Raw genomic sequence first — 26452 nt, 5'->3', positions numbered from 1 at the left:
TCTCTCTCTCTCTCTCTCTCTCTCTCTCTCTCTCTCTCTCTCTCAGGAAAGTCCACAGAGACTCAGAGAAGATACCATAGAAGAGGAACCACTTCCCTGGGGACTGAGACAGAGAGAGTGTGGTTTCACATGGGCATGTGGGGACCTAATTCAGATGCCTTTAACAGACTGAAATGAAAAAGTCCACAGGGATCTTTCCTCACCAGAAAACCATTAAAGCATCAGAACACAGAGGGTGGAGGGGCTTTCTCCTACGTGAAGTGTAACTGTACCCAGGAAAGCAGGGCCCTGGTCTTCCATAATTTCAAACCCTGCCAACCCTCTTCTTGACACTGGTCAAATTTACTGTTCTACCTTTTTTTTTTTTTAATCCTCCACTGATATTCGCATGCTAGTTCTAAAGTTCTTCATATAACTTTGCAAACAAAATACGTTTCTTTTTTCAAATCCTTTTACAAAGGGTATTGGGAGACAGCAAGAAAAAGTAAGGTGCCTCCTGTCGTGCCAACTGCCACCTTGTCAAGAAATGTTAGAGACAATTTAAAATGAAAAATAAATTACAACCATAATGTTTGCCATTTAAGAAATATTTTGATTCCACTTTTGGATATTAAATGTGTTCAATAAAAAAAGTTTTTTTTTTCTCCAGAAAAGCAATGAATTCTTTCTTAATACCTAGATGACAAAGTCTTAAGATATCCACAGTTGTTTCTTATTATGGCTTCCCTGGAAAACATTTCTGGGAAAGCACAATTCCCAGCCACTTAACTTTGTTTACAACAGACAAAACTGCTTGTGTGGTATAAATAGGATTCTGTCTTTAAATCCTGCTGAAAAATAAAAAAACAACCATGAAAAGGAGGAATTTCCTGCCTTAAAGGTGGCTTTAAAAAATTCTTAGCTACTTTAGGAACAGCAGTGAAGCATAAATAATAATTATCAACTGCTGCATAATAAAAGACTAATTTTATAGAAAAAATATAAAACAAAACCAAGTCACATATTCCAGAGATGCTCTCAAAACTGTCAGCATTAGGTTTCCTTACCCTGAGAGATTATGAAGCCCCCTTTGTCCCCTGCATTTGTGATGTGTATCTATAACTAGGTCTTGTTCGTGCAGATAAGCCTCGCCTTGTCTCCCTAACTGCACTTTGAAAAGCAGATTCACAGTTGTTTGACTTTTGATCTGGGTAGCAGCTAGCTCGACCACCTGCACTGTGCATGGGCTGTTACTGAGCTGGCTTTGTCCCATCTCATAACACAGCAAGCCTTTTAAAATTGACGTGTGAATACGCTAATTTACAATGTGAGTGTTCAAACAAACAAAAAAATATGGTGGTGGGTGGTGGTGGTGGCGGTGGTGGCGGTGGTGGCAGAAGAAGGGGGACATTTGTGAAGGGAGACGTGCTAACCCTGGATTTATGAAGTTCAGCTATTGTTCCCTGCCCCTGGCATTTAGTGAAGCAGATGCAAAAAGCCTCCCTCAACTTACAATGGGGCAGACAGCAGTGTAATGGTGCAGGGCCTGGGATTGTAAAATGCTGTTTGGTGATGGTATATGTTAATAAATAGCCATTTACAAGGGAGGCCGAGGGCTCCATTACTTGTTTATAAGGAAGGCCTAGGGCTCCTTGCTTAGAGTTAACAGCTCAAGGCTGCGTTCAAAGAAGGCGTTGATGGTGAAGGTAAAGTGCCCTCGTCATTCTCTACATTGCATTAAAGAATGGCATGTATGGGGAAGAAAGGAAAATCACAAAAGAAAGGTAATTCAAGAATTGGGTCAAATTGTGGCTCACAACGGAGAAAAAATGTAAGATGCCTTTCTATTGCGATGCAATAATGGGCAAAAAATCTTCTCTTAGTGTGAATGTCCACAACTGAGGTTGAATGAGTGTGTTTATGTGAAGCTGAAGTGCAAGAAATAAAAACTTGTAGGGTCTCAACTGAATTATACTTACAGGACCTGGATAGCAACCTTGTAACTGTTCTTTCCCATTCTTCTGAGGATTACTGGCTCGTGAAGCCTATGATAGAGGAGCCTAAGCCTGTGCTAAGTGTGATCAGGTTCCTAACCAGGAAGCTCAGCCCTGGTGCTGGAGAGCTGAGGTCCTTGGAAATGCCTCCTTCTCCTCAAGACAGGGATGTGTACTGTCCACTAGACACGTGCTGAATGGCACCAAAGGCCCTGCCCCTGCAGTGTAAAGGCTATGCATGGTCTTAACAGGAGTTTTCATTTTACAAAACAGCAGCCATCCAACTTCATGAACTGTCATGTTTTGCTTTTGAGTTTGAAATTTTCAGTCTGGGTACAATTCTGTGCTGGTATCTGGTGAAAGTCTGTGCTTGGTGAACACGAAAGTAATTCCCTGGCTTTGTCACGTTTCTCTTTTGATATTATTTGTTCCCTCATTTATTTCAGTTGGCTGCACAATACTGTGGGAGCTACATAAAATCCCCTTGGGGATGAGGTAGAGGGAGGGATACAAAGGTCTAGAAGAGAATTAAGACACAGTTGCTAATAATTACAGTTCACATCTCGCAAGGAAGATGATATGTCCACACTGCTGTGGAGGATCACAGCAAAGCTGTGTGTGGATGTGAGACTGGAGGCCTGAGAAAAGTGGGTTCCCCATTGAGGACAGATGGAAGTTCATCTGGAGCATGAAGCAGGCAACATCTGTGGGCTTTGTCTGCCTGGTGTCTCTTGGGAGGGAAAGACACCTTACCCATTGTCAGCCAGTTTGTCTATCCTCAGTACAGGGCCTCCTTCCTAGAGCATCAGATCACAGATAAATGTGATTGCTACCTGACCAGAGTCAATCAACCAGTGGGAATCCATGTTGTCAGTTCTGATGGAAATACTGGGAAGGAAAAAAGTACTGCTCTTATCAATGAGTGCGATTCAGAGGTCCCCACACAAAGAGGTCCTGACAAAGGACAGCCCCGCACACAAGAGATCTGAGATGAAGTATGGAAAGAGCAAAACCTGGTCTTGATGGCATTATTACCTTTAGATGGGGCTGAAGTCACACCTGCCCTTGCTCTACGTACTTGTACATGATCGGATATGAATCCTTCTTTGTGTCCAGTCAGTTTGATCTGGGTTTCTGCCTCTTGCATCTAGGAGGTCTGGCTTAGTATGGGTGGCAAGAGGGGAGTATTCCAGGGAGGAGTGACAGACCAAGCAAGTAATAAAATCAGGGAGGAATCTAACTGGCTTTGGGGATGGGGAGTCATCAACTTCAGTAGAGACCACCAAGGTTAGACGCTCACTGGAAGAACTTGGGAGCAGAAACTGAGGGGACACAGTTATGCTAGCAGGTGACAGGCAAATGCGGGAGGCTCCCCAGCAGAAAAGAAACGAGTAGTTGTGCATTCTAGAAGATAAACTGACCAATCATAAACAGGAGGACAAAAAAGGAAAGAGGCACACAGAACAAGTAGACAGAAGGAGAGTTATGGGTCCATTATGGAAATGGGGAAATCAGGGAATAACGATAGTATTTTATTTTTATCACTGTTAATTAGTAATTTTCTAAAATATTCTTCAGAAACTCTGGGAATAGAAAAAAAGGAAATTTAAAAAATGTCAATTTAAAGTTCACTCACCTAAAATAACTCTGATTTAACATTTTGATTTTAGTCAGTTTTCAGGTTGTTCTTTTAAAAGCATTGATGATAATGATAGTAACAAACATTTATGGACATCTTACGAAGTACCAGGCACTGTTCGGAGTACTTTACATGGACTGATTCATTGAATTCTCATAAGAATTTATGAGGAAGAGGCTGTTGTCATCCTTACGTTACAGGGGAGGGAACAGTTTCAGAGATCGAAGACTGCTACGAAAGGTTAACGGCTATAAAACAGAGCCAGTTGGCTCCACAGCCTAACTCTTATGCCTATCGACCTCTCTATTCCGACCCAGAGTATAATTTTGAATAATTAAAACTGTGAGTGTTTTCTCTGGTGAGGATAAGGCCCCAGGCAATGTAGAATTGACACAAAAATAAAATTTCCTTACCACGACACTTGCCAAACACTGATGGTAAGGAGTATAGACTCTCCTGCTGTGTGCTATTGGTGTTTAATGGTTCTAATGAACATTCAAAAATAAGAATTCTTCCTCAAGAGCACACTTGCTTGGGACTCCTTCGGCACACAGAAGCTGCAGCTGATCCAAAGAGGGATAAGGTAGGGCTCATTCCTTCCTTTGAGAAGCCACATTTGCAGTGGCTGTCTGACCACTGTGAGGACACTGATGGTCCACAGAAGGGCATGAGAAAGATTCACGCACTTGCAGATACAACATGCTGACACTGGGCAACAGTCTCTGTGTTTCTTAAAATGGGAGTGGTAACCCTTGCCTTTGAGAGTCATTATGAAGCGAAGCAAGTTCATGTTCATCAAGTGCCCAGGACTGTGCCTGCCAGCCAGGAGGGACCAGGGAGGCCACGAGTAGTGGTGGCTGGATCACTAATGGGTAGAGAGCAGTGTGGACTTTCCCATACCAGTAAAATGGAATGCCAGAACACTGGCATGACTGCCCATGTATACTATCCAAGTTCTTATTGTCAATTTACTTTAACAATGTCCTCTTTAAAGAAATTTGTTTACTATACAACTGTTTCTCAGAAGAAGTGGAATAATATAAAGCATAGAGAGACAGACATTAGCAAAAATGAGAGCTCACCAGTTGTTCCTCTCATCTCATCAATGAGAATGAAAATTGCTCTGAAGTAGACCTGGCATTGGGAGCCTGTGTAGAACACTCATGAGAACAAGCTGGCCTCACATTCTAGTTCTGCACCATGCTATGTGAGTTTCCTTCTCTCCAGTGGGATAATGATGCTCCCCTCACAGAGTTCTTTAGGGTTAAAACAGACAGCAGGTATAAAGTAGGGTACAGGGTCGGAGGCACATGGAGGGCTCACTCTGTGTGAGCAGTGAACCCTGGGAGAGAAAGAAAGAGAGAGAGAGAGAGAGAGAGAGAGAGAGAGAGAGCTTTAGAGTCGGTATTCAACCGATACCAGAGGAAAATTCTGGTTTTGTTGTTGTTTGCTTGTTGAGCTAGGGTCTCGTTATTTTGCCTAAGTTGGTCTCAGATGATCCTTGTACTTCAGCTGCTCCCCCCCAACACCCCTGCCAAATAGCTGGGACTGTGTATACCACTGAGTGTGGCCCAATGCACAAGAATGTTATTGAAGAAAAATAGGAACACAAAGCTGCTTTTTAATTTGGTAGAAGTATCCCCATGTCGGCCTTGAAGAGCCCATAGGACAGAGGCAATGAGTCATGTGAACAGTAGGACATTAGTTACACAGGGACCAACACTCAAGCTTCTTTTTCTCTTGTAGCATTAACCTAGCTCAGGCCCTAAATCTGCAAAGCAAGAGTCCCCTGAAAATCCCAAACTCTTATTCTGAAGGAATGAGCACTTGATTAAAAGCCAGAAGATAGCTCAGGTTGAGATCTTGCTACACCAACTCTGGGTTCATGTTTATCACTAGCAAGTGAAACGGGACAAGAAGGGAGAAACAAAGTGAAATGATCAAAAGAAAAATGGAAAAGGAGAAGAAAAAATGGAAAGACAAACTCAAGCCCCCGTGAAAGATGCTTGCATCTTTCTGCCTTCTTTTTCTATTAATTATTTTTATTTTGTGTGTGTGAATATATTGCCTGCATGTGTATAAGTGCACCCATGTCAAGCAAATGCCCATGGTGGTCAGAAGAGGGTGTTAGATTCCCTGGAACTGGAGTTAAGGGTGGTTGTTAGCCACCATGTGGGTGCTGGGAGTTGAATCAGGGTCCTCTGCAAGAGCAGCCAGTACTATTAACTGCCAAAACCATCTCTCCAGTCCCAGAATATGCCTTTTTCTTTATATATACATAAATATTTTTTAATTGTATTTTTGTATATTTCATATAAAACATCTTAATCATCTTTACACCCCCTTCTCCATCTGCACCCTCCCACTGTCCCAGATTTCATGTATTCTGTCATTTATATTACGGCCTATTCAGTCAGATTAGTGTACTCAGACGTCCCTCATTGCAAGTTCATTCACTGGTGTCTAGTCAGCCTATCTAGAGTCCCGCTCTTAAAGAAGACCAGCTTTCCCTCACCCAGCAGTAATCAGCTATCTATAGTTCTTCAGCTAAGATTGGGGCCTGCTGCCCATATCCCCAGTTCTGTGCTGGGCTTTTGTCTGCTTGAGTTTGCATGGGTCTTGTGCATGCTGTCACCATGCTGTAAATTCATATGAGCAAGGTCCCAGGAGCCTGTAAGTCTCTGTTTCCATATGGTCATGCGCCTTCTCCCCTGGCTCTTATATTTTCCAGAAGATGCCTTTTTCAATGCATAAAAACTGAGAGTAAATTGTCAAGGACATTTTTCTCACACGTCTTGAAAACTGTTACATTTTAGGCATTAAAATACGAACAATCAAAATACAACAAAATGTTTCTTGAGAAAAATGAGGTCAGGGTAATGAATGAACTTTTAAAGAAGCCTGAACTTCTCGTCATGGTCTGTTTAAAACAAGTCTGTTATCTTGAAAATACTTTTCTGCAGCACGCTGTTCTTGCACCAGCATTTCTGGTACCCTGCCCCTAGGAACTGTTCTGACCATACATTTATGTTTCAGAGATATTTTACCTGTCACCGTACCAAAGCAACAAGCCCATGCTCAAATGCATAATGTATGATTGACAGCAGTGAAAGATGCTATTGTTCATGCTGAAGTAACTGTAACAAATGTCTACACACTAAATAGTATTCTGGACAGTGCTGGGGGGTCAACTGCACTTATAACTGTCTGCTTTGTTCATTCCACAGGTTCGAAGACATGCTGGCAACTCTATGCCTAAAAGAAGTCCCACACTCATACCACAAGAAAACAGAATTTGTGTTTTAAGGAATTGTTCTGATTTTGTATATGTGAGAATCACTGGAAATCCTGACACTCAGCTCATTATAGGAAAAGGTGCTTTAAAACAGTATTCATGCCATTTCTCTCTGTAAACCTTTCATCAGCATAGACGATGCAGCAGACATTTAAAGTTGTGGCATGTCCTCCAAGTTCAAGCCAACGGAGCTCCCAAACTGCCCCTCTGTTATAGTCTTGAGGAAGCCAGTTATTTCTAGAAAAATACTATCACTGATAAATTATGAATAATTATTTACATCTTAAGAGATGAAGGGAATAGAAGCATGATTTCTTTTCTTTCTGAGTAAATCTTGAAAATGTCTAGTTTTGTATTTATTGATTGCTACCACTATTTGATATAATAAGAATTTTCAGCCAAAAACAAAAACCAAAACCAAAAAGAATTTCCAGGGAGATGTATGGAAACACACACACAGACATGCACACATACACATGCAGGTATGCATGTATGCATACATGCACACGAAGAGATGCATTTAAACTTCTAAGTGCTGCTCATCACACTTTAGGATAACCGATTATAATAATAAAATTTCATGAGCATCAATGAAAAATTCATTTCTTGGCCCCAGTTACCACATGAACGGCCATTTGTTTTGTGGCCATTTTCATTATTATATGAATTCTGTTTTATTTAAAGTCTGTCTACAGAGCAGGAAACGAACAGTTTGTCCCTAAGTGGCTCTCCATCTATGTCAAGAGAGAAGAAAAATTACTTTCCAGGAACTCAGCTATGGCTTCACTCTGCTGTCGTGTCTCACTGTTCTAATTTCGAATGGACCAATTTTCTCCTTTGTTTTCTCTCTTTGGTAAGACAGTGCAAGTATATGAAAAAGAACTTCTTTTGGCTGGATCAGTTGGCGTCTCAATATTTTCCATATTACCTTTTTCCTTGAAAAACATTTGGGGGGTTATGATTACATAAATCATATTCTATTTCCCCAATTTTCCCCATTATATTATTTTTATAAGTCACTTAAATCATATTTTTCTACTGGCTATCTGTTTTTCTGTGTCCTTCTAAATGATGTGCAAGGGAGAATCAAAGTTGTAGAATCAGAGTAACTTCTTTGAGAACTGGATAATTTTGCGAATTCCTACAGCATTAGTTTGTGCACACATTCTCTCTGTGCTGAAACATTATATAGGCAAAGAAAAATGTGTTTGTATTTCAGTATTCCTGGGCTGTATAAACAGGCATTAAATATTACTGAAGAAGAAAGAAAAGATTGATACAAGAAAAGAGGGAGGAAGAAAGAAGTTGACCAAAGATTTAAGGGCACGGAAGGCAGACGGTTATTTAGAAGTTAGTGGATTTTGTAAACTTTGTTGCTTAGTTATTTTGGTCAGTCTCATAGATGACCAAGTGGACATAGTTACAGACTGTGATGCAGACAAACATGGCTTCTGCCTGTCTTCCTGACAGACTAATCACTGTGAGTAATGTGATCCAAATGAGGGATGATGTCCTGCCATGTCTGCAGGACAAATTTAAAAACAAAATGAGAACAACCTGTAATCTTTCTTTATGAGAATATTTTCCTTTGTTTTTATTCTCAGCCACAAAGAATTTACCATAAGAAAACCAGTAAGCTTATGCTGTGTGTAGGTAAATAAACTGTACAAACAGGACATTCACTTAAGTATACAATTGTGAAGATGACCAATGAACACAAGGTCCACTATCAGACTCTTTCTGAAATCACCTGTTGCCATATAATGTGGTCATGCAGTATTAGTATGAACCAGGGTCAGAGAACATGGCTTCTTCTGAAATGAACCTCCTCAGTGCTGGGAGCCAATGCCATGCCTTGGCACGCTAGTAGGAAGGATGGAACACTGCATGCAACGTCAGAGCTTCAGGTAAAAACTAGCACAGAAGCACTGGTTCCTTTCTCAAGAGACCATTTTTAAGGGAATAACTACCAAATAATCAAGTGATTGGTAAAATGTTTGCATTTTCCCAAGTTGCAAATCGACTAAATGACATGTGGGATAGTAATTAGAAAGAAAACTGAAACCAGTACTATGCATTTGGTTCCCAAAGACTGAGTCATATTCTAGCACTGATCAAAAGTACCCCAGGGTCTTGGCAGATACCCACGTCCTTACTGTGTGTAGTGAAACATACTTTCCCATATAAAACACCAGTGGACATTAACAGTATCCTTGGCTCAGGCAGAGAAAGGTGATGTCCATCTGGAGATTTTCATTCCTGTTCAACCTCTGGACACTTTGTAAAAGGAGAGGAGTCAGCGATAGACTGAATTTGCCTATAAAAGAAAGCCCAAGTAGATGTCACCAGTCATTTTCTTCCACAGACATCCGAAGCCGTCGTGGGAGTGTGAGTTCCCTCCAGAAAGCCCAAAGGTTGAAGAAGTTGTTTGTGCTTCACCCTCTCTAAATGACTTGCAAATTTATTCAAACACAGTATGAGGGGATGCTTTATTTGTTGAGATAACTGTCTAGAGTGTCCTACACTAAGAGGTGAGGTACATCAAGCAGAAACTTGGCCAGAAACATATTGGTTTAGAAAGCCATAAATCCTTATTTGAATCTGCCAACCTGAGAGCCACCAAGAGCCCGAATAAACTATTTTCCCTAAATGCTACATCTGATTAAGCCATACCATTAAATGACAGCTGAACTTTAACATTAATATGATATTATTTAAATAACCACATGATTTTTTTTACACTAAAAATGATGAATGATTTCTGGCCAGCTCAATTGACATAAAGCAGGAAGACTCTTTAATGAGATTTGACAAAACGGAGACATATGCAGAGTATTCGTTACAGCTCACATGGCAGGGCCCTCCCAGGGAAGAAGAGAAGCTTCCCTAGTTCTTTCTTTCTTTCTTTCTTTCTTACTGTCTTTAGACACTGAAGCATTCCTTTCAATTGCCAGGGCTCTTCTCTGTGGATTCTCTGGTTTTCTGAAGTCATTTACATACTGCTCTTAATCAGAGAATCTGCCAGTTTATGGTTCTGAGTTGGGTTGGTGTGTTCAGGAGAAAGAACAATAAAGACACTTGGTTGGCAATGTCCTAGAACTTTGGGCTCACTACTGATTGGGCTGATAGATAAATGACATCGGCCCTGAAGACGAACAATTATACATTGACTTGGTTCTTACACAATGAATGTATGACACAGCAAACATAGCTTTAGCAATTACCATACACCGTAACCGCATGATCAAAGAATGTTTGTCATTTAAAAATAGTTGTCTCTACAGTAGTAACTAGAAAGAAAATTTTTTTCTTACAAATTCCTATGTTAGGGGTTACTTTCAACAAACTGATGTGACCATGGTAGATGGTATTTTCTTTCACTTGGTAGATTCTCACTGTAAAGTAATTCTGTGCTGAGCTACTTATAGACCATTACCTACTCTTGCTTATTTATCTTTTTATTCTCTCCTGAGTATTTTCCATCAACAAAAGCTTAGTCACAGTTTAATAATTAAAGATTTGTTGTGGGCACAGGTGAATTAAGATTATTCTGATAATCATGACATTTTACAAACCACGTACACATGAAGTCACGATGCTTCCCCAAGCGGCCTCCCTTTCAACAGTGGAAACAAGGCACCAGTGAGCGAAGCTGATACCCCGTGAGCTCCGGATGATGGCAGGCCTGCACTTCCTTTCTCACAACAGAAGGCAAAGTCAGTCTGCTCCTGCCATGGGCCTTCCTCAGGCTATGAAAATACGCTTTTTGTCTAACCCTAATTTTTTCCATAGCTGGAGGTAATCCCCCTAGCTGAGGGCTTGTTTCTCATCTAAAATACTCACTATGTCTCTGACAAAAAAGGGTTAAAATCAATGCTCTGTCTTTCAAAAGGTGCTGACACAGCCTATGAAGGAAGAAGCAAAGCTCACAAGTCTGTAAAATGCCCCACCACAACTGAATGAGAAAACAGTTACAGAGAAACAGAAGATCATGCCCTACCTGGCTCTTACCTTCGCAGCATCCCTGTCAGAATCCTCGAGCTTTTCCCTAAATTTGCATCAGCTTCCCGAAGCTAAGTGGGAGAAAAACATGGTGGAAACAGAAGAAAATGAAACTAACGTCATGTAATTATTCTAATATGCCCAAGCAACAAAAACTTTATTTCATGATAGAAAAGTCAGACAGTAAAAATGCCTCCCCACCCCACCGCAAACATTAATCAGGTTCTTACACAGACTCTGAGTCTTAGAGTCAGAGAAAGACATGAGGGGATCCCATGAGCTTTAAACTGGATACTTGAACTGGATATAAAAGCAAACACCCCACAGTAGGACAGGGTTTAACATTTGTGTGGTAATTGATCTTTAATATATGAATGGGCAAAGTCCTTTAAATATAAATGGAAACAAAATGAAGCTGAGGAAGGACGAAGTGTATTTTTACAACCTTTGTTCTGAAAGACTGTCCTACTTCAGCATCTCCCTTGATGACCTTCTTTGCCATCGAGTTAGATGAAATGCTTACCTGGGCCATTCTGGAATGAGAAAGCCAGCATTTTACCATCCATCACACACCTCTGCTTTCTCTTAGCACTCAGCACCCTTTGCTTGCCATAGCCATTCTTATACATATGTCCTGACATTTGTGCTGTTGTTACGATCCTGCATTGATCCCAATGACCTTTTATTTTATATCTTCTCATTTACAACATGTGAAAAGATGGTATCACCTGGACTTACCCGTTCACGTGCTCGCTGTATCTTCTCTCTGTCATGACTAAGGTTTTCCAACATCTCTTGGCCAATTTGTTCTATAGAAAAGAAAATCTCAGTGAGGAAGAGTAAGTCTTGGGAAGAGTGTTGGTATTCAATACCGTCAGAAGTACCAAAATGATCATGAATATAGAACTAAGATTAAAGTGGTATACATTAAGCATCTTTTAATTAATGTACTTGAAAAATATAAACAGCATTTGATAAATGTACCTATCTATCTTGAGGGTGACTGGATGTACCATTCAACAAGCAGACTACAGCCCAGATAGCAGTAATGATTCAGTGGTGATATGACTTGTCCAAGGCCATGCAGCAAACTCCCAGTAAGATGGAGGAGAGTCCAGGTACAGTGATTTGTTACTTCATCACTATGGAGTTTAGCCTTTGATTTTATACACTGAGAGTACTGTGAATGGTTCTGTCCCTCCATGCCTATGGCACCATCACTGCAATCAATACACGTTTGGAACTCTTGCATGCATCCTAATCATGCAATTCTAACATTCCCACCCACTGCACTTACTGATAGTGAAACTTCCTCTGTCCCTACTCTCTCAAACGCAAGAGCTCTTCCAGTGTGTTCTTAGCTGCTGTAGATTCTTGATCAAGTCTAGGAGAGGAGCACTTCAACTTCCAAGCACTTATACTAGTACAGGCTGCTTAACATGTTAAAAAGCCACACCACTGACTCCAATGAAGAGTCCCCTGCCACGAGGCTCTCACTTGCTTGGCACCTGGCAGTCTTTCCTCTGACGACAGACATTTTACAGGACAGTAGGTATGACCTGATCTTGCAAATATCCAGTTGCCCTGGCCATTCACTATCACCAGAAGGAGCCTATTCTATAAAGGAAGAGCACCCAAATGCCTTCACTAGGCTTGGAGAAACCTGCACATCTTATTCTCCATGTCTCTTACCATCTCTCCTTTCCCCTTCTTGCATGTCTCTTTAACCAGTGCTCCCTCCCCTCCTTTTTGAAGCAGGGTCTCACTATGTAACTCAGGCTGCCCTTAAACTTGTGATCCTGCTGTTTTGACCTCCTGAGTGCTGGGATTACTGGCTTGCACTGAAATTCCTGGCTACATCATACCTATAGTAATAGTCATCTCAGCTTATAAACTCGCACAAACATTCAACAAGCACCTCATATAATAACAGCAAGTACCTTAAACCATTCAGAAAGCATCATGGTACTTAGGTTGGCTCAGTTATCCACATTGATAAACCTTTTAAGTAGTGACTAGTACAACCAAAGCTCTGACTATGAATTTACTGTTTAAGCCTAAATACCAGTTTTGACACGAACTATGTAGTCTCAAGTAAGTCAGTTACCTTTGCTTTATCTCAGTTTCTTAATCTCTAAAATGGGAATTAAAAAAATAGTGCTCATCTTAGGGCTGTTACAAAGCTCAAGAAGGTAATTAAGATAAAGTATTTAGCATAAGGACTGGCCAATTACATTAATATTTGTTGAGTCATGATTGGCATATAATCAATGGACTATTATGATTTCTAAGACCCCTTCCTATCCTAGTTCTATCAGAATCTACTTGAACTGCAATTTCATTCATAGGATAGCCGTGTCCTGTCTTTCTCACAAAATTGATGATATAATCAAATGAGCGAACATAAAAATGTGGATGTGGATGCTACAGGGTACATATAAATGTATGAGTGTAAGATTCAAAGCATTTGACAAGTAATTGCATCAGTGCTCTGTGACAGGAATCTGGCTGGTAACAATGATCTAAGCTTTGCATTCATGAAGTTTCCATGCTAGTGGCAAAGTTTTAGCAAGGAGTCATGTTTCAGCCAAATTTGCATTTTGTGCCACACCAGAAAAGACTGTACATTATTCTCTCAATAGAAAAATCCAACTAATAAAAATGGTTACATGCACTACCATAAATATACTTTTGACATCACACAAACTCTGGAAAGCCTTTCCCATTTATATTCCAATAAAGCACCTCCTCACAGATACATGGTAGGTCTTTATCATTGACCTCATACAATTTACCCTTAAGGTAAAATTGTTAAGATGCATTTTCTAGTAGAAGCAGCACCCACACACACAAAAGATAATGAAGGAAACAATGAAAGTTGAATGTTGTCTTTTCCTTTTGTATTGAAATGGCTAGAAAATTTCAATTTTGTCATACTGTTTTTACATTTAATTCCTTTAATCAATATAATATAGCAATTTTAACTAAAAATCTGTAATATGTATAAATACCACAGTCATTTTCATCAAAACACCATGTATTTAACAATTTTATCACAATAGATGGTATTATAATACACAACTTGGAAAAGAGATCATTGCTATAACATAATATCGTGGTTAGAATGCACAGAAAGAATGAAGAAATGAAGTAATATGAAAAATGAAATCTATGAAAGATTTCTGACTATTTCTACTTTCAGAGTCATCCAAGTGTGGCACTGGAGAAGGAAACATCAGAAAGCAGGTAATAGATCCTCAATTCTCTCAGGCTTGCTGGGGGAAAACCTCTACAGAATGGATCTATAGTGTGCTGCTCAAGGAATCGATGGAACAAGAGGTCAAGAGTTTGGCTGTTCCTGGAGTATAAGCCACATCCACAGACTCCTTGCTTCCCAGGAAATGGCTCAGCTGCTCAAATATTAACCCCATCTGGCCAGAGAGGAGACACTGGCAAGATATACTTTCAGGTCTTAGTCACATTGTTTAGAAGCAAAATTCCTTTTTCATTTCTTAGTTGTTATTCTATATTTTAATGTTTTGAAAATGGAAATTCCAGGACAGATATATTAGAAATAATCACTCTTATGGAATGAAGAAATATGCAAAGAAAGTAAAATTTGTATGTCAAATCAAGGTGGAAAATTAGAAGAGATTGCTTTTAATATAGGTATTATTGGTCTGATACTATCAGATATTTACGGATCATTTCATTAAAAATGACTAAGATTGTTAGTTTATTTTTCTTGACTAATTTAAGATAGAAGCACTCACCAAAAACACCAGTAAAGAAAGAATTCAAGTGCACAGATTGAGCTAATGGCATCTGTGACACACCATGTCTAGAATTTTTAGCTCTTTAACCTTTCCCATGGCCTTCAACAGGAACAGTTGTACTGCGTCTATAGTATAGTTTGAGATACCGTAAGTTTTATAAATACTGTCTTTGCTGATCATTAAGCATCTTCTTGAGGTGAAGAAACAACGGAAAGCACAAAATGAAAACCAACTTTAATATGTTGCAGTTCTGCATGTCAGTGTGACATGATAAAGGAATTCCTGGAAGAAAGAGTTCCTTCCTATCCTTCCACCCCTTCCACAGAGGTCCCGGGAATTGTCCCAGGAGTACAGCACTAAGCACATAAAGCGATTTGTTTTTACAATTACACAGAATCAATCATATCCTTGGTCCACAGCCCTTTTATTTATGGGGGCACACATTTGCAAAGGGTCTTTGGCTGACATTTCATCTCCTCTTCAATCTTTTGGAGATTGTATACAATAGGCATTCAATACTTTCCTGTCCCCTAATGGAATTAAGAAGGAAGCAGGTAACTATAAATCTAGCAAGACACTTCCTGTAGGACCAGTCTGGCATCCGCAATAGAGATAAGGCACTCCAAGGGGTGCCTATCACTGAGAGCATCGTATCTCTTCATTCATGCAATAATAATGCCACTGGACAAACTGTATGCATTCATCATGAGGCCAACGCAAGTGAGCCTTTAAGAAAAGCTGGACCTGTACTTTGGGAATGACCCTATGAAAAGTTAGAAATGACCAAAGCTCACTCCATGTTATAAACATACTTGAAGAAGAAGGTGCCTCAAATCCAATTTATCACAAAATGTCCCATTTGATCAATTCAAAATATATTTTTAAATTTTAACCATTATACCACAAGCAGCACTCTCTACAGAAGGTGCTGATTAGCCCTCAGCATAACTGTATTTAACATTCTTTTTATGACCTTTGTTAAGGATGTGGTTTCTAGAAAATTATTTTAAAAAGTGAAGGAAGGCAGTTGAGTTTTCTTTGACGTGCTAAGAGAAGATGCATTTATTTCCTGACACTCGAAAACCCCATTAGCAATTTTAGGAGCAGGTGAAAGGCATCCATAATTACCCAGCTATTCTTTGCATCTGGGGATATTTGTGAAGTGCAGAAGTCCACAGTGGTATTGTAAAAGAACCAGTTTGAAGCATGTGTTTCATGGATTGCAGAACATCAACCAGACAGATGACAAACATGTGATTATTTCCCAATGATCTGAAATGCTGAACTTTGGACATGCTTTGGGAACTTCTGGCCACTGAATCTAATAAAGGGGAGAAAGCAAAGAGCTTCAGAAAGCATCAGGGGTGCCAATGCCAGTAAAGCTTTCTTGGCTGGGATCTGCCCATGGAGTGACTGCGTTTGTCACTGTCATTTAGCAAACCTCCTTGTGCACTGAGAATGGTTTCACGTCCCAGGTTAGATTTGGCTCTGAATCTCTGGAGCTCCTGACTTGGGAAAGGTGGGGCACCAGAAAAGAGGTCTTTCACCATCTGTCATTCCTTGAAACCTGACACACGTGAGAAGCTTCTGCTAGGATGCAGAAGTGCAGTGCTGCACAAAGACCAGTGCACAAATGACCACTCCCATGGAAACAAGAAAAACACAGACAAAATAATGACCAAACTTTGGCGGGAGGGAAAGTCCAGGAGAGGGAAAGAGGTTTTGATTGATTCTAGAGAGAACCAGAGCTTCATGTAAGAGAGTTCTAGTGATTCTCCTATCTTAAGTGAGTGTGTGGTATGAGATGGACCTGCTACAGACAGGAGGAAAACTGGGCAGATTTCATGACCATGTAGACTTATAGGATAGAATGCAATTTTGATTCAATCCAAATTGCTTGGTCTGCTAATTCTTTCTCAATATCCATCTGTGCTAAGAAAGAAGCAGCAGAGGAAGAGTAGGTTGGGAAAGAAACTACAAATTCCCTCACACTTGGTAGTGCCTGAAATCTATACACTGTAGGTTTCAGCGTAACCAAAATATACCTGAAACTACAGATTAACCCACTCTCAGATCAAACACTAAGTTTTTTTTTTTTTTTTTTTTCAGTTTGAGACAAGGTCTTGCTGTGCAGTATAGGCTGGCCTCAAATTCACCACCCTCCTGCCTCAGCTTCTGAGTGCCGTGGTTATAGGTGAACACTAGGTATCTGGCAAGACTCTTTTGCTTTTATCAACACAGGTTGGGAGTCCAGTGATTGCAGATGAAGCCAGTCTGATAAGAGATTCAGCTCTGCAGCAGCTCAGCTTGACTTCTGGAAAAATCCGACCACACTGTGATCTAAATACATCGTACGATGAGGTGCAGTCAGAGGCCAACAAACCCAGCATGTGACACCCTGGAACCTATGATGCTTTATGCAATGCTGGGAATACTATATAATTATAAAATATGCCAAAAGCAAGGGAGAAAAGAGCAGCCAAGAGAAAATGCCACATGCATGAACAGACCAACAGATAAGGATTACCAGAATAGAGTTCAGAGGTGATGGGTGAAGGGACAGGGTTTTCAGAAGCTAACAGGAAACTCTAAGAAAGAACCAAACAAATTTCCAGACGAAAAATTATAGCTTCTGAAATTAATCAACTGTCGGACCAAAGAGAATTCCCCTTGATTAAGAAGAAGGGATCACTGATCATGGCGAGATATGTTAATAGAAATGATCCTAACTGGGGGGAGAGAAGTTAAAAAGAAATAGGACACAGCATCATGTATCTGTTACACTGTAAGAAGTGGTCTTTGTACATGTCATTAGATTCCCAGAGATTAGAAAAAGAGAGAAAAAGAAATAAGAAAAATATTTGAAGAATATGCCAAACTTCCCAAATTGGATTTTTACAAATTAACTGAAGATTAAAGAGGTTGAACAAATCAGAGGAAGGTGAATTCAATGAAAACTACAACTAGTTATAGTTAAATTTCAGAAATCTAAGGAGAAAGAAAAACAGCTAGAAGGAGAATGTTTACACATCCCATCCAGGAGGCCAAGGACAAGAAGGAAGGCTGGATTTTCATCAAGACAAGAGGCTAGAAGGAAATAGATCATAGAACAGGTGGTCCATATCCACCAAGGATGTTCTTCAGTAAATGTGAGGAAGATCTTGCATTTGTGCCTCTGTGTGTGTGTGTGTGTGTGTGTGTGTGTGTGTGTGGTATGTGTGCTTTTAAGAGTATGCATGTTTGTGTGGGCATGTGTTATGAGTGCACGCTTGTGTGTATATTCACGTGTGCATGTGTATCTGGAGGCCAGAGGGTGATTTCAATGTCTTCAGTTGCTCTCCAACTTACTTTTTTGACACAGGGTCTCTCTCACTCAACCTGGAGCTTGTCAATATGCCCAGGGATGTTTCTTTTGTCACCTCCCAGCAATGGGATTACAGGTGGGCACTGTCAAATCTGGTTTTGATATGGGTGCTGGGGTTCTGAACCCAGGTCCTCATGCTTGTTTTTCTGATGGAGACAGCTCCCTAGTCCCCAAACACATATTTTTGACAACTAAAGTAATAATCATAATAAAACTATCCATCAGAAGCAAGCTACAGAAATTTGTTGGAGGAGGTTCTTTAGGCTGATGGAAAATGATACTACATGGAAACTTGATGTGCAAAAAAGAATGATGAGCACCAAAAATGATGAGTCCATGTGTAAATATAAAGATGTTTTCCTGCCACATTCTTTTAAAATAATATACTGCTCAAAATAACATAGATAACATAAAACCTATGTAGAGGTAAGAAAACCAAAGCCCAAAAGAGATACATACTCAGATTTTGTATGTAGAGATAAAAGCCTTTGGAAAAATCTGAACTTGCAGTAAACCTGCATGGATAAGACTTATTTCTACTCACTATTCCCTAAGCAATGCAGTATGCCAACTACCTGCACAGCATCTATACTGTATGAAGGGTTACTGTACTGTTGACGAGCTCATCAGCTATGTGTGAAGTATAACTTAGGGATGGAAACTATTCTCTGAGCTTCTTTATCTAAGACAGAACTTTACACATATATAGGAATATCTAAGCTGATTAAGTTAAATGAAAAAAAATCAGCTTCTCAGTAGCATCAGCCACACTTCCAGTGCTCAGTAGCAACAGGTGCACAGTGACTGCTACACAGCTGTACAGCAACCATCTCTAGAATGAGCTCTAGACTCCTCTTGCCTTCAAAGTGCATTCAAAAGTAAGTATTTCACTTGGGGATACCTTTAGGGAAAACACATCCCTGCTCTGAGCCTCAGTTTCCTTCAAAGTAAAATGAGAGTCTTAGACTGGATGATGTGGCTCTAAAATATTAGGTCACAATGACTCCAAACACTTAACACCTCTTCCTCTGTATAGCACATAAGTAACCTAGAGTACAAGGGCCACAGATGCATGATAGATGCTTAGAGAAATATAGCAAGAATGGGCACGGCTTTGTGTGTGTGCATATTCTAAAGCAATTCTAACACCACCACCCCAACAGCTGAGTATGTATTCTATTTTGCTTTAAGATTATCGTATCTAATATTAAGCAATTAAAAAAAATGGTGTTACTTTTATCAAAGCCACAGTTGCAGAACCTCCCCCTTAGTTACCTGGTTTGCTTCAGATAATTAACAAACACTATTCCCAGAGCCCTCAGACATCAGTCAATGAGGCTGGGCTCCCAAAGAGGATGCTCTGGAATGAGCAGGTACTGTGTAAATTGAGGTTGTTAAACAAAGGGAACAATGTTAATTACAGCTCCATTCAACATAAGAATGAATCAGTTCTATTCTGTGGAATAAGACCAGGACTGTAGGGAGGACATTCCCTTTTCACAATTCAATAAAGAATGTTAAACCAGGAATGAGGCAGTGGAAACGTGAATGGGCGAACTGTCAAAACACATTCCAAAGGCTCACTCGTGGAATTCATCAAACGTGTATTTACTTAACAGACAACAGAGAAATATTCAGTGTCATCCAGCTCTCAAGAGTGAATGAATTACTCATTCTAAAAAACTATTTAAAAAAAAAAAACCCAGAAAACAAAAAAGTAAAGTGCTGCAAAAGTATTGACAACTGACTGGAAGGTAATTACAAAGCCATTTTAAACATCATTGTGGGCTGAGCTAATCACTGTCTGTACTCTTGTGAACCAACCCTGGACACATTTCTGCAACTGAATGTATAGTATTCTAAACATTTGCTTATTTAGGACGTCACTTGGGTGCAGTATCTGCCTAGTAAACATGGTTTGTTTTCCATCAAAACCATTTAAAGCATTTTTTAACTGGCTGAAAACAGCAATGGATTAAAAAAAAATCTTTGTGCATATGTATGTACGTGAATGAGTTCATGTGTGTGAGTGGGCACTGAGTGTGCCATAACATGCATGTGGAGGTCTCAGGACAACTTCAGGGGTCAGTTCTCACCTTCTACTTTGTTCGAAATAGGGTCTCTTGCTTGCTGCTGTTGTGTGTGTGACAGGCCCACCAGTTTCTGGGGATTTTCCTGTCTCTGCCTCCTATATCAGGCTTGAAGGCTGGGATTGCAGACCCACATTACTATGCCTGGCTTTACGTGGGTTCTGGGGATCTGAAGTCAGGGCCACATGCATACATTGTTGTGCCCAGAGAATGGACCCCCAAGAATAACCATGGAATCCAGAGGGCATGCAAGAACAAAGAGTCTTTATTTGGGCTTAAGCTTGGGAGGAGGGGAATAACAGAGTCACACTTTGATTGGCTCAAGGAGCCTGCACGTGCCAACACACTTTTGAATTGATTGGTTATAAGGGATGCAGTCCTGGGGGCTTCTCATTGGTGGGTGCTAGCTACCCCCAGAGCTGTGGAATGTGCTGTTATCTGTAGAGCCAGAAGTCTCTGTTTCTACCTTATAAGGCTGCCATATGTCTGGGCCCTGCTTCAGTGAGTGGCCCCACAGCCCAGAGGGGGAGGACAGTAGAGTCTGCTACCAGCCGTGGCTGCCCCCTTTGGACCCTCCTCCGTGTCTGGGAAGGGTGTTCTTCCACCTCCTGGGGTGGGGCTGCCTCCGCTTCCACTGGGGTGTCCTGAGGCTCTGCTTGTGGGACAGGCTGATGGGGGGGTGGCTCAAGCAGAAGTTCTTCCCCTGTGCCTCCTTGCAAGATAGGGTAGAGAGGGGCAGAGGGTTTAGTTTCATTTCTCTGCCGTTCATCCTTGCACAGGGTGAGGACGGTCGGCTTTGGGCCAGGGGTAGGGGGGAGGAAGGAATGGCTTTAACCATTTTGGAGGCTCCTCCACCATAACCTGCCAAATCGTGATGTAAGGGACCTGATCAGGGTGGCCTGGATGGCCACAAATTATATCTTTTACTCTGTAGATGGTGGGCATGTCGAACGTCCCTTCTTCAGGCCAACCAGCCCCAAAGGTCGGCCATTCATTCCTGCAAAACATAAAAAGCTTCCCTTTCTTTACTCCTAACCCCAGGCTATCAGCCTGGGCTTTGAACTCTGAGAAGTGATCCTGGAAAAGGCTAAGAAGAGTTACTTGGTTCTGTCCCATCTCTTCTAAAAGAATAAGAGTCACAAACACAACAAAAAGCACAAATACACAGACAAACAACACACGGCGCCTTAAACTGAAAATAAGATGATGGCCTCTTGCCTCCTGGTGGGTGCGACCCGCTCTGTCCTTCCAAATTTACCAGGGGGACCCAATCCCCACCAGGTGGGTCCGGGATGTCTCCTGAGTCCCACGGCCTGGGGCCTTCCAGCATGTCCACCTAGACCTCCAACAGGCAATCTCAAACTGGGCCCCAAAACCAGATGCACACAAATACAAAAGATACAAAGACAAGAGACACTCATGGATTGGATCAGGCAGACTCAGTGCTCTGGGGTCCCGTGGCGGGGTCTTGGCGATCCCGGACGAGCCCCCAAATGTTGTGCCCAGAGAACGGACCCCTAAGAATAACCATGGAATCCAGAGGGCATGCAAGAACAGAGTCTTTATTTGGGCTTAAGCTTGGGCTCTTAGACCTCACCAACGCAATAGATCTGTGCTGAGAGCCCCGATCACAGGGGGTGGAAGCACTTTATAGGTTTTAGAAAAAGGGAGGAGGGGAATAACAGAGTCACACTTTGATTGGCCCGAGGAGCCCACGCGTGCCAACACATTTTTGAATTAATTGGTGATAAGGGATGCAGTCCTGGGAGCTTCTCATTGGTGGGTGCTACCTTCAGAGCTGTGGAATGTGCTGTTATCTGTAGAGCCAGAAGTCTCTGTGTCTACCTTATAAGGCTGCCATATGTCTGGGCTTGCTTGACCTATAGCCTCCTGGGGTGGAGGTGGCAGGTGGAGATTACGACATGCCTGGGCATGTTCAGGCTTGCCTGAAAAAGCTAGGCGAAATGGGGGCAATAAAGTTTGTCCTTTCAGCAAAGAAATCAATCACTTTACAGACACAAAAAAGAGCAGTTAGTCCTAAAGAGGGGCAGGGGTCTCGGGAGTCCAGGGCAGGGGGCCAAGGAGGAGGGCTTCACAACATGACAAGGGCTTTATCCACAGAGCCATCTCCTCAGTCCCTGAAAATTTATTTTTAAGTGGTAGACTTCATATCAGGACAGACGTCTCCTTTCTTTTGAACTTTGAACTGTCTGGCAACACTGGCTCCATTCTACTGAAAGCCACTGACTAGGACTGAGCGGCAGCGCCCACATCAGAGGAACCAGGTCCTGTCCAGGTTGCCACCTCCTCCCCGGCTTGCTCTGTTCTTTTACACCCACTGCTTGGCTATGGAGGAAGTGGAGACTGTGCATCCTTGCTTCTGCATTTTTTCCCATCACACTGAAAGGTCCTTTAAGACAAGGCCATGCCTCACGCCTCTCAGTGTGAGTAAGACAGTGCCAGGCGCACAGGCACTTGGGAAATTTTTGTGCATGAATTTGAAATAGTCTCAGTCTTCTATACAGTTATAATAGAATCACAGATATTTTAGAACAAATATAGGTTTAAAAACTAACTGTAGAGATAGCACAGGGGATGCCGCAGAGTGTGAGGGGAGGAGTGGCAATCATTCAGATCACAGTGTTAACTATTGACAGGGCTGATACTACGACCTAAGTCTCCAACTCCTGGGTCAGTGAGCTTTGTAGTTAAAAACAAGAAGACAAAAGTCCTTGCCAGATGTGGTGGCACACATCTTTAAATCCCAGCACTCAGGAGGCAGAGACAGGTGGATCTCTATGAATTCCAGGCCAGACTGATTTACACAGTGAGTTCCAGGACAGCTGAGGCTAGGGAGACCATATTTCCAAAAAACAAAGTTCTTTATTGAAAATACATTACAGTGTGTGTAGTAGGGTACCCTAATACATGGCAACAAAAATGTCAGTGTCTAAGGACGGCCTCTGCAGAGAGGGACAGAGACCAGAGGCAGCCTCCACATTCCTCAGAACCTGTCCTTTTCACAGCGTGCTACAGACAACTATTAACTTTCTCTTTCCTGCAAATTACACAAACAACGCATCCTGGAAGGAATATGATTCCTCTCTAAATTTTCACAAGCATATGCTTGTTCTTCTAAAAAATGAGGGGTGGATTCTCAGAAAGGCAAAAACACCTGCTGTAAAGGCCCATCCTACTGACTCTCTCCAGGCTATTCCTAATGGCAGCTAAGGGAGCTAGGGAGACTGCTCAGTGGGGAAAATGCCTGCTCTACAAACTGAGTTGAGACTTCCAGCACCCAAGTAAAAAGATGGGTGTGGCAGCTTACACCTATTAACCTTAGGACAGGGGAGTGGGGGAGACAGGAAGATTCCAGGGGTTTGGTGTCAGCCGGCCCAGCTGAAATGGTGAACTGCAGGTTCAGTGAGAGACTCTGCCTCCAAAAAATAAGAAAAACTGGAAAGCAATTGAGGAAGACACCTGACACTGACCATTCACACGCGCACTTATGGGTAAGCACACCTGTAGGTACACATGCAGAGCTGCAGGTAAATCTATTGTTCTTAACAAATAAATCAGTAGAGATGCAAAATGGAGTAGTTTTTAATATATAAGAATGTATTAGGGATTTCATGCATACTAGGCAATCACTCTCCCATGGAGTTAGTACCGGAATTGACCAGTGCCACACGAAAACCAGGCAATTGGGTGTTGACACTCAGACCTTTTCTCCCCTCTTGTTTTCTATTACACACATGCATGTGTTCATGTACGCACACACATACACCCAGAATAAGCATATTTACTTGGCTTGAGACTAATGTTGAGAACCCATCAGAACACTTCATTCACTGTTAGAATGGAAGCTGGCAGATAAGGTCAAAGAAGCTCTATTGTATGTGAATGAAAACACTAGAAATTCCACCTCCATTTCTTTCCTCTGTTCTTAGTTTGAACAAAGGTTAAAGAGAAAGGTGACCTCAAGAATGCAATCCCCTCTCTTCTCATTTGGCTGTGTGGCCATACTGCATACCCACATGTAGATGCATGGACAGCAGTCATACATAGTCTGCTAGTTAAAACTAATAATAACTGAGATGACATATGATTTGAAAGTAGGTCACATGGCTGCTAAAATCCTATAGACTGTGGTTAAAATTTACATAGCATGTAATTAGCTCTTTTAAAGTATACAATTCAGTAATATTTACTATAGTCACATGTTGTATAACCATCAATTGCATCTAGTCCCAAACGTTTTATAACTCACAAAGGGGATCTCATACCCACTAATCAGTCATTCCTAGCCCTGCTCCCTCAGCTGTTGGCCATCATTAATTAATCTGATTTCTGTCTCTATAGATATTCTACTCTGAATATGTTATATGACTAAATCATTTAATACACACACAGCCTTTTATGTCTAACTTCTTTCAGCTAGGTTACCATGCTGCACAGAAAAGTAAAGAAGAAAGACATTAAAATGGCTTAGAAATTAAACAAATGATCAAAGTTTCAAAATAAAAATTAGAGGGATGAGTCAGTTACTTTAATTTTCCAACAGGGTACCATTTCTATTTTTTCACTGATCTGAGAACAAGGTCAACAAATATATACCATACATACCACCACTCCTTAATACCAAATGCCCAGCAGACATCACTAATCAATCATAGTACCCCGGAACAAACTTTCTCCTTAAAAGTGCTTCAGAGACAAGTTGACCTCTGTGAGATGGAGGCCAGTCTGGTTTATATTGTGAGTTCCAGGCCAGCTTGGGCTACATAGTGAGTCTGTGTCTCAAAACCCCAAAACAATAAATAATAACAACAACAATAATAATAATTAATAAAAATAAATCCTTTAGGGGGTTGGAGAGATAGCTCAGCAATTAAAAGCACTGGCTGCTCTTGCAGAGGACCCAGGTTCGATTCCTAGTACCCACATGGTGGCTAACAACCATCTGGAACTCCAGTTCCAGGGGATCCAATGCCGTCTTCTCACCTTTGTGGGTATTGTGCAACATGGGTGCACTTACATACATGCAGGCAATACACTCATACACATAAAAATAAAATACGTTTTTTTTAAAAGTGCTTCAGGCAATCAACTTCCATTTGATCAGAGTAGGCCTTGGGGACAGAACCTATCCACCACTGTGGATCTGCAACACTCGAAATTTTCTCTCAGTTGACAACATAATTTTTTTCAACTCTCCATTTTTCAGCTTCTCACTAGGTAACCTCATCCTGGTTTTTCTGCATTTACTTGTTTCAAAAGTCTGAATAAGATAGCTGAAGTGTGAAGGCCAAGTTTATGGTGGAGATCCTCCTCTGGTAGTGTCCAAATGCCCAGGAGACATCACTAATCACTGTGAAAGTCTGCACATACAAAGTTATGCAGACCTTACTATAGGCTGACTAAATCCAGAATCCCTACCCGTGGGATAACTTTCCACACACTACACTAAACTTGCTGTGGATACTGGCCTTCGTTCCTCAGTATGTTCTAGTTCAACACGTGATTATGACATAGAACTTAATTTCCCTATCTCAGGGATTTTGGTACTAATAACATTTACTTAAACTAGGAAACAGTCTGGGAAATGGCTCTGTCTATAAAGTGCCTGCTGTGAAGCATGAGGACATGATTTCAGATCTCCTAGCACACAGGTGTGGTGGTGCATGTCTGTGACCCTGGAGCTGGGTAGTCAGGGAGGTGGTCAGTGGAGACAGGCAGATTGCCCAGAGCTCACTGCCAGCCAGTGTAGTCAATGGGTGAGCTATGAGTTCAGTGAGAAGCCCTGCCTCAAAAAAAAAAAAAAAAAGAGGAAGATTCCTGATATTGAATATTGATTTCCACACGTGTACCTGTGCACAAGAAAAAGATAAATAAAATAAACTAGGAAACAAGGAGTGCATCTGTATTCTTTAGTCAATTTCAAGAACGGGATTCACAGTTCTTAGGCTGTCTCATTCAAAAGCCATGTTTCCTCTCCTTCCTAATTCAAAATATTTTTGACAATACAGGGAACAATTCATTTGTGTTATTGAACAACGCAGGCCATATAATCCAACATATATTCTTTTTTGGCCTGAGTCCTAGGAAGCTCTGGGTAAGTAGTTTAATCTTCAGTTGTTAAAGCCTTCCTCTAGGAGTTCTTCACAGCTAGTCCCCACCATTGAATCTGCTACATAACATGCACATGCACTCATGTGTTGCGCACACACACACCCCAACACCCCACTGTAGGTAGATCCTTGCTTCTGTGTACTATACCAGGTCATTTTTTTGCTGTTGTTCTGAATATACT

At 41.2% G+C, this 26452-nt stretch overlaps 1 protein-coding gene across 4 annotated transcripts in view; it reads right to left on the bottom strand.

The window, feature by feature from the left end:
* Positions 1-26452, bottom strand: part of Vti1a (vesicle transport through interaction with t-SNAREs 1A) — a 368172-nt gene that overhangs the window by 132181 nt on the left and 209539 nt on the right. For 2 of the 4 annotated variants that reach the window (XM_008830172.3, XM_008830173.3), the window contains 2 exons: positions 11648-11718; positions 10908-10980 (listed from right to left, as the gene is read on the bottom strand). In XM_008830172.3, coding sequence (XP_008828394.1) covers positions 10915-10980; positions 11648-11718 — 137 coding nt within the window. In that variant the 3' untranslated portion in view covers positions 10908-10914. The remainder of the gene's footprint in view (positions 1-10907; positions 10981-11647; positions 11719-26452) is intronic. The other 2 variants (XM_008830169.3, XM_008830170.3) reach the window with 1 other exon arrangement.

Source organism: Nannospalax galili, unplaced genomic scaffold (assembly GCF_000622305.1).
Source record: "Nannospalax galili isolate Female #2095 unplaced genomic scaffold, S.galili_v1.0 scaffold974, whole genome shotgun sequence".
NCBI lineage: Eukaryota > Metazoa > Chordata > Mammalia > Rodentia > Spalacidae > Nannospalax > Nannospalax galili.
The sequence above is the reverse complement of the archived record's forward strand: the minus strand, read 5'-3'. Positions and strand labels throughout refer to the sequence as shown.